The sequence below is a fragment of the Lissotriton vulgaris genome, chromosome 9 (genome assembly GCF_964263255.1).
Source record: "Lissotriton vulgaris chromosome 9, aLisVul1.2, whole genome shotgun sequence".
NCBI lineage: Eukaryota > Metazoa > Chordata > Amphibia > Caudata > Salamandridae > Lissotriton > Lissotriton vulgaris.
This window is the reverse complement of record NC_141697.1, coordinates 871,106,982-871,121,701: the sequence shown is the minus strand read 5'-3', so window position 1 is coordinate 871,121,701 and position 14,720 is coordinate 871,106,982. Positions and strand designations below refer to the sequence as shown.

The 14,720-nt window shown below is 44.0% G+C and overlaps 1 protein-coding gene across 1 annotated transcript in view; it reads right to left on the bottom strand.

Annotated features, from left to right (window-relative positions):
* The window catches only part of AXL (AXL receptor tyrosine kinase), a 225,797-nt gene that overhangs the window by 76,191 nt on the left and 134,886 nt on the right, over window positions 1-14,720 (bottom strand). Inside the window, exon 5 of the mRNA XM_086938617.1 lies at window positions 1,646-1,726. Coding sequence (XP_086794743.1) covers window positions 1,646-1,726 — 81 coding nt within the window. The remainder of the gene's footprint in view (window positions 1-1,645; window positions 1,727-14,720) is intronic.

The following is a 14,720-nucleotide window of genomic DNA, read 5'->3' as shown; positions in this document are numbered from 1 at the left end:
CTGCTCAGATTTGCCTTTGGTCTGGTGAAGGAAAGTAGGACACATGACGCACTACACCAGACCTACTAGGAGGCTGCTGTTAAAACTATCATTTGAATAAGGGAACGTGTGACGTTTTCATTACGCAAACAAAGGCTTGTGCAAGTGTACGTTATTGTTTTACCCATTATTAGCAGTTAACTGCTCCTCCTATTTTTGCACCCTGGTGTAGTATTTCCCCGCAAACTGGCACCATTTCCTCCAGAGTGATAGCTACAGCTCCAAATAGATGTGTTGTTTTCTCACTGATTCACTTTAAACCATGTTTATTGATAATTTGAAACGGAATGGAAGTTGCTCATCTATTTGTCCTTTCGAAAGACATGTCCTGATATTAACATGAAAACCCATATGCAGAAAACTGCAAACCATGAGTGGTAATCACAACTGGGCGCACCTTTACATTCGATACAGCTGGTAGAAGTCTTCTCACAACTGAGGGGAACACTTTTACTCTCTCTATCTCTCTGGACTAGAGATAAGTAAAGTAATACAGGCTTGATTATGCTTTACTTGAGTCAAATGACTGACTCTTCTCTGGCTTGGCCCTTTAAGTTTTAATAGAGCGGGGGCTGGTGTTGGTATCTGTGTATGTATCATATTTGTACATAAATTTATTGTATATTTCTTCAGTGAAATGTTCACTAACCTACCTTTTTCACCTCTGCCTTAAACTGTTCTAGCACGTCTTCCTCTATCTATCAACTTCTGAAGTCAACTGGAGTCATTGTAGGATGATTGTGACTTTTGTTGCAGAGTGGTGTATCCATATCAAGACCAGTTTGTTATCACGCAGAGGATAGCTGCGGTATGTGTATCACATGATGAATTGTAGGGACGTAGCTTGGTCAATACGATTGGGGAGAGGGTGTGAGCTTCAAACAGGCTTGCATATAATGCTAAAATACATTATATGCCAAGCAGGGTGCATAAGAGGGTTGTAAGGGGCAGCCAAAAGGGAGAGAAATGCGGATTGGTATGAGTACTAAGTGAGAGGAACACAATCTTTTGTAAAATAATCAACATTTTTTAGGACTTTCAAAACAGAGATAAGAGAGAGTGTGAGGGTTTTTGTCAGTGTGTGAATGCAGAAATCCCAGGTGAGCTCCAACAGACATCCCACCATACCCAACTTAAAGCACCTGTACCCAACTAGTCATCAGAAAATACATTTACTAAGGGGTGTAATATCCCAAATACCCCCTTCCTGAAGCTACGCCCCTGATGAATTGTGCAGAGTTCATTCCGTAAGTGGGGTGAAAACCCAATTGGAAAGCTTTGATGATCTCTTACTGGACTTCACACTGTTAAATCCTTCATAATTTCAGAAGGTGAGCCAAAATACATGTTACATGTGTACAGACGAATGCGCCTTACTACTGACATACTAGGACCTATAAGCTTATACAAAGCTTCTCCCTCTTTCTCTTCAACCTTCACTGGTACCTGAGGGTACATATGAAGCAACACAGTCATCCACAGTGACAGGAACAAGAAGAAGTATTTACGAGAGGGCGAACTGTATTGCAGATGTCTCTCAGGTCTCTCACCCAATTAGAAGCATGCAGTTGGAAAGAACATGGAACACAGTGAGGAATTTGCTTACCTTTCACAGTCGCTGTTCGAGATGTGGTGACTCCTTTGTAATTATGAGCTTCGCATGAAAAGGTAGATGTTTTATTAAGACCTTGAAACAAAAAGAAAAAACTTTAAATAGAAAACCCAAACAATTGCTTAGCTGCATGCCACCTACTGTTTAAATCGTGTATCCAATTCTTTAGTCCTTAGTTAATTGAAACCATACCAAAAGTAAAGTGTGAATTGAATATGTGAATACTGTGTATAAAAACAAACTCTATTCATCTTAGTGCCATGAGTTCAACTTGTTGATAGACTATGAAGACATGGCCACTTGTTCGTTACTGCAATCATTCATGTTTCTGCCTGTTTCTTGCGTGTTATTTCTGTTTGCTCTTAAACAGAAAAGGGATCCAGACATATGAGTGGTGCGTAGGTTTTCTTCTCTAGACAGTGTCCAAATGACTGTTAGCTCAGGAGTAGCAGTCACTTAGATGAGGATAGAAGGGGTTGTATATCAAAATATGGAGCACTTTTTTATTGACTTACAATATAATATCCTGTACAGAATATCTGCTTCCAAACTATTGCCAAGGCAACCACATGGCTAGAAGTGTATATTTACTACTTTTACCTCTACTTTTGATACATTCTCAATATAAGGAGATGTGAAACTAAGAATAGCAAATGTACACTTCCTCACGTATACTTATCTTGATCATATAGTGGATAGCATATATTGCAGGTTGATATGAAAAAAACTCCAAAGAACGATGGAACCCCATGAATGGTAGGTGGAGGCTGGAAGGGCAACACCAGTGCATTGAAAGGTTCACACAGTTTCTTAATGACTGTCTACCCTTTCATTATTGCTCGTCTGTGCTATACTAATCCATTGAATTTGGAGATTGTACTGTGCACTGTGATCAAACTTTTGATTTGGTATTTGAATGCAAAAGATTCAATGAGAGAACTGGGAAACAGAAGCTTCTGGAGTAAGGGTCTGCAGATTTGGGCCGTGGATAATGCATAGGCAGAATCTAGCTACATGTGTGGCTCTTACATGCACTTTGAGTGCTACTCTGTCTTGATCATATGATACATGAACCACAGCTTGTCTCTCAAAGACAATATATTATCCAATTGAAATAATTACTGTAGCCATAATTTGTGAAAACAAATCTTTGTCTTCAGCTCGGTTCTTTAGAGGGTGCCCAACCCACTCAAAAATGACCTCAAAGTAATTTTTTGTGGCAGTACAAGTCAAGAGACAAGAATGTTTAATCTCACCTGGTGTGTGTCCAAATAATTATTACTGAGTTACTAAATACAAATAGTTAATTCCTTTAAAGAAGAGTATTCCATAATTCAAATACGAAGAAGAAGCTTTACCCTAAGGAAACACCTTCAGCCCTTGTCGTGAGCAAACGTCACATTGCTTAAATGGGAAGAAGTTATCCGAGTCAGAAGAGACAACTGCTCCAAGCCTCGTCTGCGGGAGATGACTACATTTGTCAGAGTTAGAGAAGCTATCTACTGCATTCCTTGCTTTTGGGAGATCACCTCACTGCTTATTTGAGACATCGACATGGCTGTCAGGTATCTCCATGCAGCTATGCCCACTGTTTCAGCCCTGGCCCTTCATATAACTACCTGATAATTGATGGAGTTATGTAGTCGGTACAGCTCAACTTTATCAGATCACGATGTGTGAGTGTTAAATAGCTTTTAAAATTGTGATATGAACTGCAGAAGCCCCAGAGTGCACAGAAGACGGGGGCGGGAGAAGAGAGAGTTGAAAAGCCATGACTGAAAACTGACCAGTGGCATGGGGTCATCTGGTGTGCTTCAATCCTTGAGAAAAAGAAATGTATCACAAGAGGAACGTGAGATGATTCTCTTCCCACCTACTTTATGTTGAGGCCTGAGGACACCCTCTACATGGGTGCAAAATGTACATAATTTCCATGTGCGTAATTTGGTGAAATTTCAGAAAAATGAAGCAAATTGCATGAACCACAAACCAAGTATTTTGTCACCCTCCGCATAAAAAACACAAGTGCTGTGAATCTTGTGTTCTGTTCATTTGCATTGTTCCCCTACTCCCGCAATAGTATTTTTACCAGAATGGATTTGAAGTTAGATGACGTGGCGTAATGAGAGTGTCATTTTTAGGGCATTTCGCGTAACTGGCGTAATACGGTAGATATTACACAAGATTACTCCACCGTAAGGAAGATTTCACCCACGCGCCACGTCGGCCTACTACCAACCAAATCTTAAGCAACGAACAAGCATCACAATATCCGGCGAAAGTTCCATGTTAAAGGAGCAGGAAATAAACTGATGTCACGTGACTGAATTGGAAATGGGCGGGCAGGCCGAGGGGTAACTAAAGAAATGCACGCGGGGAAATGAATCATTAATACGGTCAAAGCCCCTTCAGTCAGAACAATGTCACAAAGAGAACCTGTTCCCTCGCCATCTGCAAATTCCTGTACTCCCGAACCCCTCCTTCATAGAACCGCGACGCCCAGGAGATGGGCAGGTGTTATTGTTGAAAGCAGCCCCTGGAGCCCGCTGACAAGTGAATGATTCACGCCCTTTGAAACCCCGGCCATGATACAATTAAGAACAGAGGCGGCTGGGCCCTGAGTCACTCCCCCGGGAGCCCCTCCCCTCTGTGACTCAAGTTCAAGGTTTGCCCGCCGGCCTCCGAGGGCCTCGAGGGCCCGGCCTTTCACCGAGGAGGCCTTTGACTCTTTCTGCGGTCGAGCCTCCGTGCTCGGAGTAGATGCTGTGCCAAGCTGGGCCTCCCTCGGCCCTCGGGCAGAGTCATACAGCGCTTTGAAAACAGGTGCACAAAATGCAGCGCTCGTGGGCGGGGCACGTCAAGTGTACACAGGTGCACAGATCGAAAAAGCTCTTTAGAGGAGAGGTCTGAGGTTCAGTCCGAGCTTTAATTAACGCTATGCTCAGGGATGTAGAAAGCACTACTGCAGCTGGTGCAGTGGCATTGGGTTTAAGGGGTGTGATTGTAGAGCTGCCACCTGTCCTGTATTTTACTGACCTGCCCTGCATTCAGGGCCGGTCCCAGTGCTTAATTTGTAAAAACCTAAATGCCAAGGCCTTCTTCAGGAGAATTGCAGCTTAAACTACCCATTGCCCCAGCCAATGTTGGCAATAACTGTACCAGCACATCTACTTGTCATCACCAGGGTCGGATTGGTAAGGTGGGCAGTCGGGCAATAGCCGAAGGGCTGGTATCCCTAGTTTCAGCTGTGGGTTGCTTTTTTGGGCAGCGTGGGGCCGATTTGGGCGGTGTATGTGTTGTTCAAATGCCCCCAGTGGGTGCCTGAGTAACCTTTCTGGAGGCATATGGGCGTCCATTACCTCCCTTTTATCAACAGGCTGAGGTGTCACTCCCTTTCTCTCGCTGGGCCGGCCCATTATTGTATGCATATTGAGCAGGGGCAGGGGCCTAAGCAAAAGTGGCCTCACTTATTTTCAGGTTTGTTTCACCGGTGTGAACTAATCCTTGTATTTTTTTATCTAAGTAAAGAAAACAGGCCTCTGTTAGAGACCCTCCCTCCGCATCTTTTTATAAAACTTTTCCGAAGCAGTGTTTTGCAGAAAGGCAATATGCTAATGTGGGCCACTTTTTTTTAGCGTGCCCAGGCCGATTTTTAATCCCAATCCAACCCTGGCCGTCACGCTCCTACAAGTCTGCCAGTTCAGACCATTCCAGGTCCCCAAAACTTAAAGAAGGGCTTACAGCCTGATTCATCATAGACCCGTTTTGCGAGTCTATAATAGCGATTCATAAGGAATCGCTATTACAGACTCGCAAAACGGGATTCATGTAGGAATCACAGAAAGATTTGCGATTCCTACACAATCCTTATTTGCGATTAGCAAATTGCTAATCGCAAATAAGGAATAACTCCCCATTCATTACTATGGGCCAAAAGGCCCATAGGAATGATTGGGGAGTATTCCTTATTTGCGATTAGCAATTAGCTAATCACAAATAAGATAGCGATTTAAAGGGTGCCAGGGGTGTCCAAAGGACACCCTGTAGCACCCTTAAATGAAAATGCAACTTAGAAAAATGCTTTTAAAAGCATTATTCTAAGTTTTCGCTATTTACCACGAGGTTTGACCTCGCGGTAAATAGCGGGCCGAAATTGCGAATTCGCAATTTTTTAATGGCTGATGAATTGCATTTAAAGAATCTCAAATAGAGATTCCTTAAATGTAATTCTTCGCAAAATTGCGACATCACTATTACCGATTTTTGCATTTGGGATGATGAATTCCAAATGCAAAAATAGAGCTCGCAAAGGGCCAGATTCTCAGAATCTGGCCCTTTGCGAGCCGATTTCGGCTTGATGAATCAGGCTGTTAGTCTGCAACTGTTGTGCTCATCTCTACATTTGACAAACAACGTGCAGATTGTTATAAAGGCTGGTGTTGCCAATTAAGTGCCGGTGCTGAGCACTGGACACCACCAGCTCCAGTCAGCCATGCCATTACCTTAATCAGATGCTACCCATTTCAGAGTCCAAACAGAGGTCTGCATTAGTCTCTTTCCATGGAGGTAGGAGAGACGGTGCATCGGTATGCCTGGTATGAGCCATGTGAAGAGGGGGTGACTACTGTAGGACCACATAGGCATGTGATGTATACAGCAAAGGTGTGAGGGATTATGGAATCATGCAGTGTCCAAAATATAGGTAGGCAAATGCATGACTCATTTCAAGCACTATGAAGAGACACCTACCCTACTGAGTGTACATGGTATTCAATGGAATTATGGATTTGAATTATCCATATTGGTAGCATGAGTGACTTATTACTGGGTTGTATGGCTGTGTACAGTAGAGAGGTTATGAGGGAAGCTATAGCACGATAATGGTGTTTGACCTCTATAAGGAGCGTAAGTGCGCAGTTACAGAAGTATGTTAGTGTGAACTGTGCAGTGGGGGCCACCACAAACACAGGGTGGTGAGAACGCGGGAGGAGAAACATGGGAGGGGAGCGCTGCTGGATGTTCGGGGGGGGAGGGGGCATGCAAGGATGTTAGAAATAATATGTTTATTTTTTAAACCGTACCTTAAGCTGCCGGCCGCCTCCAGTATCGTGCTGCCTCTCCACTTCCTGGTCCCAGCTGCCCCTCGGGCAGACTCCCATCCCATTCCTGTGCTGCAGAGCAGCGCTGGGATTGGCCTGATCGGGCTAGAAAGATGCTCCGCTCAGGCCAGGGAGTCTGTAGGGGTTTCTACAGCCCGGCTGGGCTGGAGAAACCTAATTGCACATGTGTGTTTTGGTCAGCCTGAGATGGCCGACCTAACACACATGAGCACTTAGGGAGTGCACATAGCACTCCTCCTCCCACCACCCATGCCTGAGCCCCGCCCCTCCCTTCAGCGCTGGCTGAGAACCGGCAAATGCTAAATAAAAGGATGCAAGAGCATTGTTTTATTTTTTATTTGTTGGCTCTGAGCCAGGTAGTGAGGCTACGCTCCTCCGCCATTGTGGAGGAGCCACCACTGGAACTGTGTAGGAAGGGAGTGGATAAGCAGTTATAGTAAATGGGTACATTGAGTGCTGTTATTAGGTTGAGGTCATCTGTTGACTTGTAGCCTAGTAGGTTTTCAACTCCATAAGTTGGGTGTCAATGTGTACCTTAAGCATTATGGGGTTTTATGAAAGTATTGATAGAGTGCCCACAAACAGCATTTTATGGATTCATACCAACAATATGCAAGTTACGAGTGATAGCTTGTAGCATTGTAGAGCTGTATGAACATTATAGGGAGCATGTGAGGGATGGCTCATGACTTTATATATTGGTACAAACAATATATGGATTATTTAATACAACTACTGTTGCAATATATGTTTTTGGGAATGCTATCTCTGAAGAATATAAGAGACAGTTTGTGGCATTACAGGTTTGTCTGAACGCCACAGGGTGGTGGGAGAACCTACTTATGACATCATAGGCTTCTATGAATTCGACAGAGATGGGGCAGTGCGGGATATAGAGAGAGCAGGAAAAATATAAATGCTGTTAGAGTATATTTCTGAAAATGCAAATCTGTTCATGGAAAGAAAAATGCTAATCCCGCAGGAAAAAAATAATTACGTATTCCTGGAAACCGCCTATTTGCTCCTGGCTGGGAATCAGTTAATCCCTTACGGAGGAGCCGGTGAAGCCTGGAAAGTGGAACCTGATATAGGCTTCACGTGTCTTGATTTCCAATGTCAAATTCAATGTTAAACCAATGTCCCTGTCTGCACTGGTGCTCAGTGGGTCTGTCCTCTGCTTGAGGTGCTCATGTGTCCGCAATGACCTCATTTTACGCTTGGCTAAGACCAGATTTAACTCTCTAGTCCTCAGCGGGCAGGACAACTGTAATCACCTATTTGGCTTTCCTCACAACTTCTTCAACCTATTTCAAATTGTTTTTCAACTTAGCTACAATTATCCTGTTTAACCAACCAATATCTAATATTCTTCTCCTGTGTAGTGTTATTGGAGATGGAAAAGCTCTGCAAAATGTAAACTTTCAAAGACAAATGCTGCAAAGATTTGGAACTGTGCAAAGAAAAGCTAAACTTGCCGATATAAAGCGTGGATATGTTTTCCTTCTTGTCTGGGTTCACTCAGAGTGAAATTCTAGTCACAGGGGAGTGAATATTAACTTACAGCGCACAGAAAAACTTTGCACCGAGGAAGCTAAACTTGAGCTCTTTGCAAGCATCATAAAGGGTGAAAATAGGGAACTTTGCAAAACATTGATGGTGAAAATTAAAAACTTTGTACAGCACTAATGAAGCATAACACCTGAGAATGTGTTGGGAAAACTAGGGAAAACACATAGCAATCTAATTATGCTCCATCCTGTGCTAGTTAGATTACATGTTCGGCTAAATTCTTTGAACAGACTACTGGGTGCAACATGGAGTTCACATGTACTGATCTCATTTGGGCCCAAAAGACCTTTTGTCTTCCCAATCTGATCAAATAAGTTTCATTGACCGAGGATAATACCTATCATGTAATCACTAGGACGTAACATACTATTGTCATATGCGCTGTGAGCTGAATGATTTTCAATCTTTTAAACAGTATCAAACCCTCAGCCCGTCTGCGATGACAGGCTAAACAAAAACTTTAGTGGGAGAAATGTCGTGCCCCATAGTTCTGAGTGGAATAATTCCCTTTTTAAAGATTTTTTTTTTTACTGAAACTTCGCCCTCAAGCTAAGTTGAATAAAGTTCAGAAAATGCAACTTTATGAGGTGCAAAATGTCTTGAAGTCTCTTTTGAAATTTTAATGTCACACAGCCATCCATATGTGCGACCCAGCTGGATGCAGGAAAAAGTAAAAATGTGCCAAGTTGGCTTTCAAATGAGGCATATTTTTATTGTTATATTTAAGGGAGGAGGTTTGGCCTAGCAGCTAGAGATGCTTCGTTTGGAACATGGGGACCCAGGGTTGAAGCTTGACCTCGGTGCTTGGCTCCTCATCGAGTGATTCTGGGCAAATCAGTCAGAGCCTGATTTAGATATCAGTGGATGGGTTACTCCATCGCAACGGTGATGGATATGTCATCCGCCGATATATAAATCCCATTATGTCCTATGGGATTTATATTTTGGTATATCCATCACCGTTGTGACGGAGTAAGCCCTCTGCCGAGATCTAAATCAGGTTCTTAATCTCCATTTGCCTAAATTTGTGAGAAATGTATTTGTGTATACACTCCCAACTTGAAGTGCACAATCTATGATTTTCCCCCCATCCCCTCATTCGGTGTACAGTGCTCCATTTCTTCACAGCTAGGTTTGCGCTAAATAAATACCAATACATACATAATTAACACTTGAAAAGTCACATCTGCAGTTATTATGCCTTGCGATGGAATGTGCCTTTTAAATTTGACTGCATAAGAACTTTAGGCATAAAGATGCCCTTGTCATATGGAAGGCCCACATGAGCTGAAGGAGGGCATGAATACTGAAGGCCTGGCGCTTCATCTTAGAAAATTAGACATTCTATTTATGTAGCACTTTCCAAACCCTTGCAAGGCCTAAAGTGCTGTCTAGTGTAAATATGTCCAGAACACAATACCCCTAAAACATTGTCACATCCTAATCTGGGCCCCAAACTGTGGACATTACATCAGAAACGTGAAAGGCACCAAACTGCGGATAGTGCTAAGAGGCCCTACCAGTGGCAGGATGTGTGCTATACAAACGCCATTAACATAACTTAACTTTCCTTCTGGAGGAATGGTTGTGGTGTGACTGACCGTCTAGTGAAATTTACAGTGAGCCGAGAGACTGCCCTGTGGGATCTTTTGGAACCTCTTCAACTGGTCAGAACTCCTAGAATGTCCCTGGGGCTGGGTGAGTATCAGTCGCATATCAGTCCAATAAGTGACTGACTCGTTAAAGCCTCCATACCCTTCGGAAGCACCATTCTGTTGAGCCTACTCACTAGCTTACACACTAACAAAAGTCACATTGAATTAAAAGCGTTGCACATCTCCATGCAAACTGTGCTTGTTCAGCAGAGTTTTGAGGAGTGTGATAGCAAAAAAAATATTTTTCCAGAGTTAAATGTATGATGCATGTGTTTTTAACCGGATCTCACTTCCTTAAACTGAACTGTGAACTTTCACTGCTGAGGTGCGGATATTATTCTGCAAGCCTTGTTGTCAGTGAGCTGTTTTAGTGCACAACACAAGTTGCTGCTGTGTAAGTGACGCCCTGAAGTGTGAAAGCACTTCCCTCGGTGGCTCAGGATGACCCACACTGCTGCACACTAAAAGTGCCTGCAGGCAGAAAAGTTCAATTGTGCTAAGAAGGTCAAAACTGGCTGTCAGTTCAATAGAGTGACACGAACAGAAGAAATAAAAGCTCCCCAAACAATATAGGAAAATGACAAGGAAGAACAGCGGGGGGTCACTGCATTGAAATGATTGCATGCTGCATGTGATCTCTCTTGTATTCTGCTCCAGGCACGTACCACATGGGTTTCTGGACCAGGGTCAGCGGACTCGATAATTCTCTCGCCTCGGTGCCCACTCTGATCAGCGATCACACTCGGCAACTCTGGGCATTAGCTTGCCTCATCTTCACTAACGGCCCCACCAGACCGCCGGGGATGCCTGGTCTCACCCTGGAGATACCCATTAAGGGACCATCTCTCAGGGAAGCCAGGAAGGGTTTCGCAGCGGTCGAAGCGCCTTGGGACCCCTCCGGGTAAGTAGTGCGCTATATAAAATGCCTATACATTTACATTTACGTTTGCTGTGCAAAATCTTTATTTTACAAGCAAAGTCTTGTTGAGTTCATGGCTGCCGGCTTTTCCTACAGCTCCGCAATCGTAGTTTTCTCTCTCACAATTGTAAGTTGGTGCCAGCAGCTCGCAAGAAGATTGTGTGCAAGTGTGTTCCTTGGTTAGAGTTTTTTTTCTGTGAGTGCTTTGAAAGTCTTTTTGTCTGGTAATTTGTGAGTATTTTGTATACAAGTCCATACCTTGATTGGCTTTTCCCCAAAAGTGACTCAACACAAACAATACCATGTAATACTTGGACAAAAAATGCTTGTGGAAGTCTAGATTTCACGCAGAATCATCCCTTGTGGTGAACTACAGGTACTGTGTGTTTTTCTGTAGTATTTGCAAAAGTAACCTTACTTCAAGAGGGGGAGATGGCTGCTTTACACCCCTAATAGTCAACACCTTCATGGAGGATCACCCTAGCTGCCCAGGTAATCAGACCACCTTTCTGATATGAGCCAGTAGACTAAGGGAATCACACATTCACATGGGTTATCTACCTTGGGACTCAAAGCATCCACCTGCAGGATTATTTAACCTCCCTGGGCAATCCGTTCATATGCCTTGACTAACTTCAACTCCCTGGAGTGCTGGTAACCCATCGCACACCACCCGCCGCCCATTCAGAACAATCCATCTGGCGAATCTGCTTATAGGCACAACTTACCCTTGTTCTGGATCAACCAACCTCTCCATATGCCATAAATAACTACTGGGAAGCAATACCTGCCATCCAGGGACTAGATTGCCCAGCTTTGGGATCTACCCCACCCCATTAGATGAATGGTCCAACCACCTGAGGATCATCCGGCTCACTAGGGGGCTCAATCTTTCCACATATGGCCCACCCATCTGGTGGCTTGAAAAATGGCAGCAGGATTGGTCCATCTGCCTGGGAGATTAACCAACCAGCAAGGAATTGGCCATCTCCTTGGATGAAAGAGGCCCACCCGCATCTTGTCAAAAGAACTGACCCACCTTGTGGAATCAGCCCATTCCCTCTGAAAATTGCCAAACTGCATGGAAAATCAGGTCAAGCTGTCAAAAACTGCCATATTCATAGACACAATCGACCTATTCAAAAAGGTCGATTGGATAGGAGGATATTTCTCTTTATGATTTCTCAGGTGATTATAAATAAGTCAGTTTTGTCACGATCAGCACCTGAAGAATCTCCACATCTTAGGTAAGAGGGAAGAGAGATAAATGCAGCAAAGAAGTTATGTTTCACTTCATCCCTCCACTGCTGCCCCATACTAACTTCAGGCAGAGTTGCAGAAAAACAAGTTGAATGAAGGGTTTGCCAAGTCATTCCCAGGAGCATGATATAAAGCGATTTTTAAACCTCGTGGCAGATATCAGACGCCTGAGAAGACAATGGGGCTCAAAGGCTTATTTTTCTTTCTCTGAGACAAACTGGTGCCAAATCTTGTCATCCCTCCCTTCTGGAGGCTTCATCCTGATTCATACTTCTCTGAAATGAAAAATGTGTAGAAAAAAACATCTCTTCCTGTTTTTGAATCAAAATTAGCTCAGGCACCAAAGAAGGCTTGGTATTGGAATACTCCTGTATCGCGAGCAGAGTTCTGCACCTCCCTCCATACTCCGACAGGCCTAAAGGACAATGTGGCAGTGCCAGAAAGGGAGGTCTGAAAAATCAGTTTATGGGCTGTCTCTGTATCTGTTTTGGGGTCGGTTTTTACTGTTAATTTCTCTGATATTACCACAAACATTGCCTGCAGCAAGCACAAATGACTGAAGACCCCCATACCTCGCAACACACTTATACATTGCGTCTTTAAAAAAGTTTAAAACTGTCCCCATTTGCAAAGTGGGCAACTTTTTTTGTTATCTGATTACCTAGCAGGGTCCACTTTTATTTTGGTGCCCGAGCCTATTGTTTGCCCCAGACTGACCCTACCTTCCATCTCTAACTTGGGAGGATTATTTGTGTCTCTACTTCTTCGTGCAAATGTCCTTAACCCCTTGCCTGCTGATGACGAGCCCAGCTCGTCATGAGGCACAGTGGAGCTGTGCTCATGACGAGCTGGGCTCGTCATAACGGCCGCGCCACTCCCACGCAAGGTGAATTCCACACCTGTGCGGACGTTCTAGGGCAGTGGGCGGAGTCATGACGAGCCCAGCTCGGCATGAGCACAGCTTCATTGTGCCTAATGACGAGCTGGGCTCGTCATGAGCACCTCGGCGCCACGCGCGGGTTCCTCCCCCCACACAGGAGGGGAATAACGCCCGCAGTTAAGGGGTTAAGATCTGTCTACCTAGATAACATCAAATAATGGATTGTTGGTGAAAATCTAACCTCCGTATTTAAAAGAGGCTGATCCCTTTTTAAGAATTCCGTATGTTCTGGTTTTTGCTCCTAAAATATGTGGGGCTATCCCTCCACAGTAACCCCTAAAATCCCAGTATTTTTAGGGGTGTAACAAAGATTCCTGTAGAACCTGTGATGCAGGGTGGGACTACATATTTCTGGGGGTATTACTCAACCCAAGACAAGGGGTGGGTGGTAAACTCCTCTCCGGCGGAGTTTACAGAGTTTTTCCCACTCGGCCTGGAGCGTTGAGTTTTGGGAAAACTCCACCAGTAGCGTGTGGCAGAGTTTTTTCTTGCATGCAGCTTGCCAACAGTAAGTTGGTCAGTGCAAGCGAAAAAATCAAGTGCTAGACCTCCTCCTGGCTAGATTTTGCAAGGCGGGCTGTCACGGCAGGTCACAACCACTCACGTTGAGAAGGCTGCCCCTCGAGTAGAAAATCTACTCCAGTGGCAGAAAGAAGCGCCACCCTCTGTTACACCGCATGGTGCCGCTTGTGTTTATTTTACTGAACAAGATAAGCTCCTGGCACTAACATTCAGCACAAGCAGCGCAACGTGCCCCAACTCTGTTGCATGTAGAACTCCACAGAGACTGGCGGAGTTTTGGGGTAACTCCCTGGAACTCTGTGGAGTGAAACGCTACGAGTTCCGCCCACCCCTATCCAAGACCCAAGATTCACTTGTTTGGTGATGACTGAATGCACCATGGTGTGTTTTGGATAGCCATACTGTGGCTTGTGGAAATGTTTAAGAAAGCCTCAGAGCATCATTTTAAACATAGTATCTTCATTTTGCATTACTCCATCCACCCACCAAAATTAAGGTCTCAACTACAATCATCAACAGAACTATTGCATCTAAAACCTTATCATATACTTATAGTCAGCGTTGGGTCCATGCATTTCAAACCATTAGCTTTTGTAATGTTCCACTTACAGCCATTGGTCCGACACATTGAAAATCAGATGTTTGATCAGCTCACAGGTGATTAGCTTTCTCAAATCATTTTATCAGCTGTATTTGTATTTTTCTGCCTTGTATACAGTCCTTCAGGCAGGTACCCACGCATATGCGCACAATGCAGCCATTTCGGAATGCTATTTTGTGATAAAGTATAATAGAAAGTATCGAAATATCTCCACAGTGCGAAATAATGGCTCTGCCAGTGCTTCCTCTGATTGTATGGTGCCCAGTTTCCATACACAGAATGCCTTTGACTTTTCAAAATGTCTACCTATCCCTTATGTTCCAGAGAGAACAAAAAGAATTAAAAGAGGATACTGAAACTTTGCTTTGAAACTTTGTAAAGAACAAGCTTTGGGTAAACCACTTGTGCAAATTTTGAATTACCCAGAATCCCATGGAATGCTTTCCGATTATACCGAGCTACTTTTGTATAACTGGCCTAAGT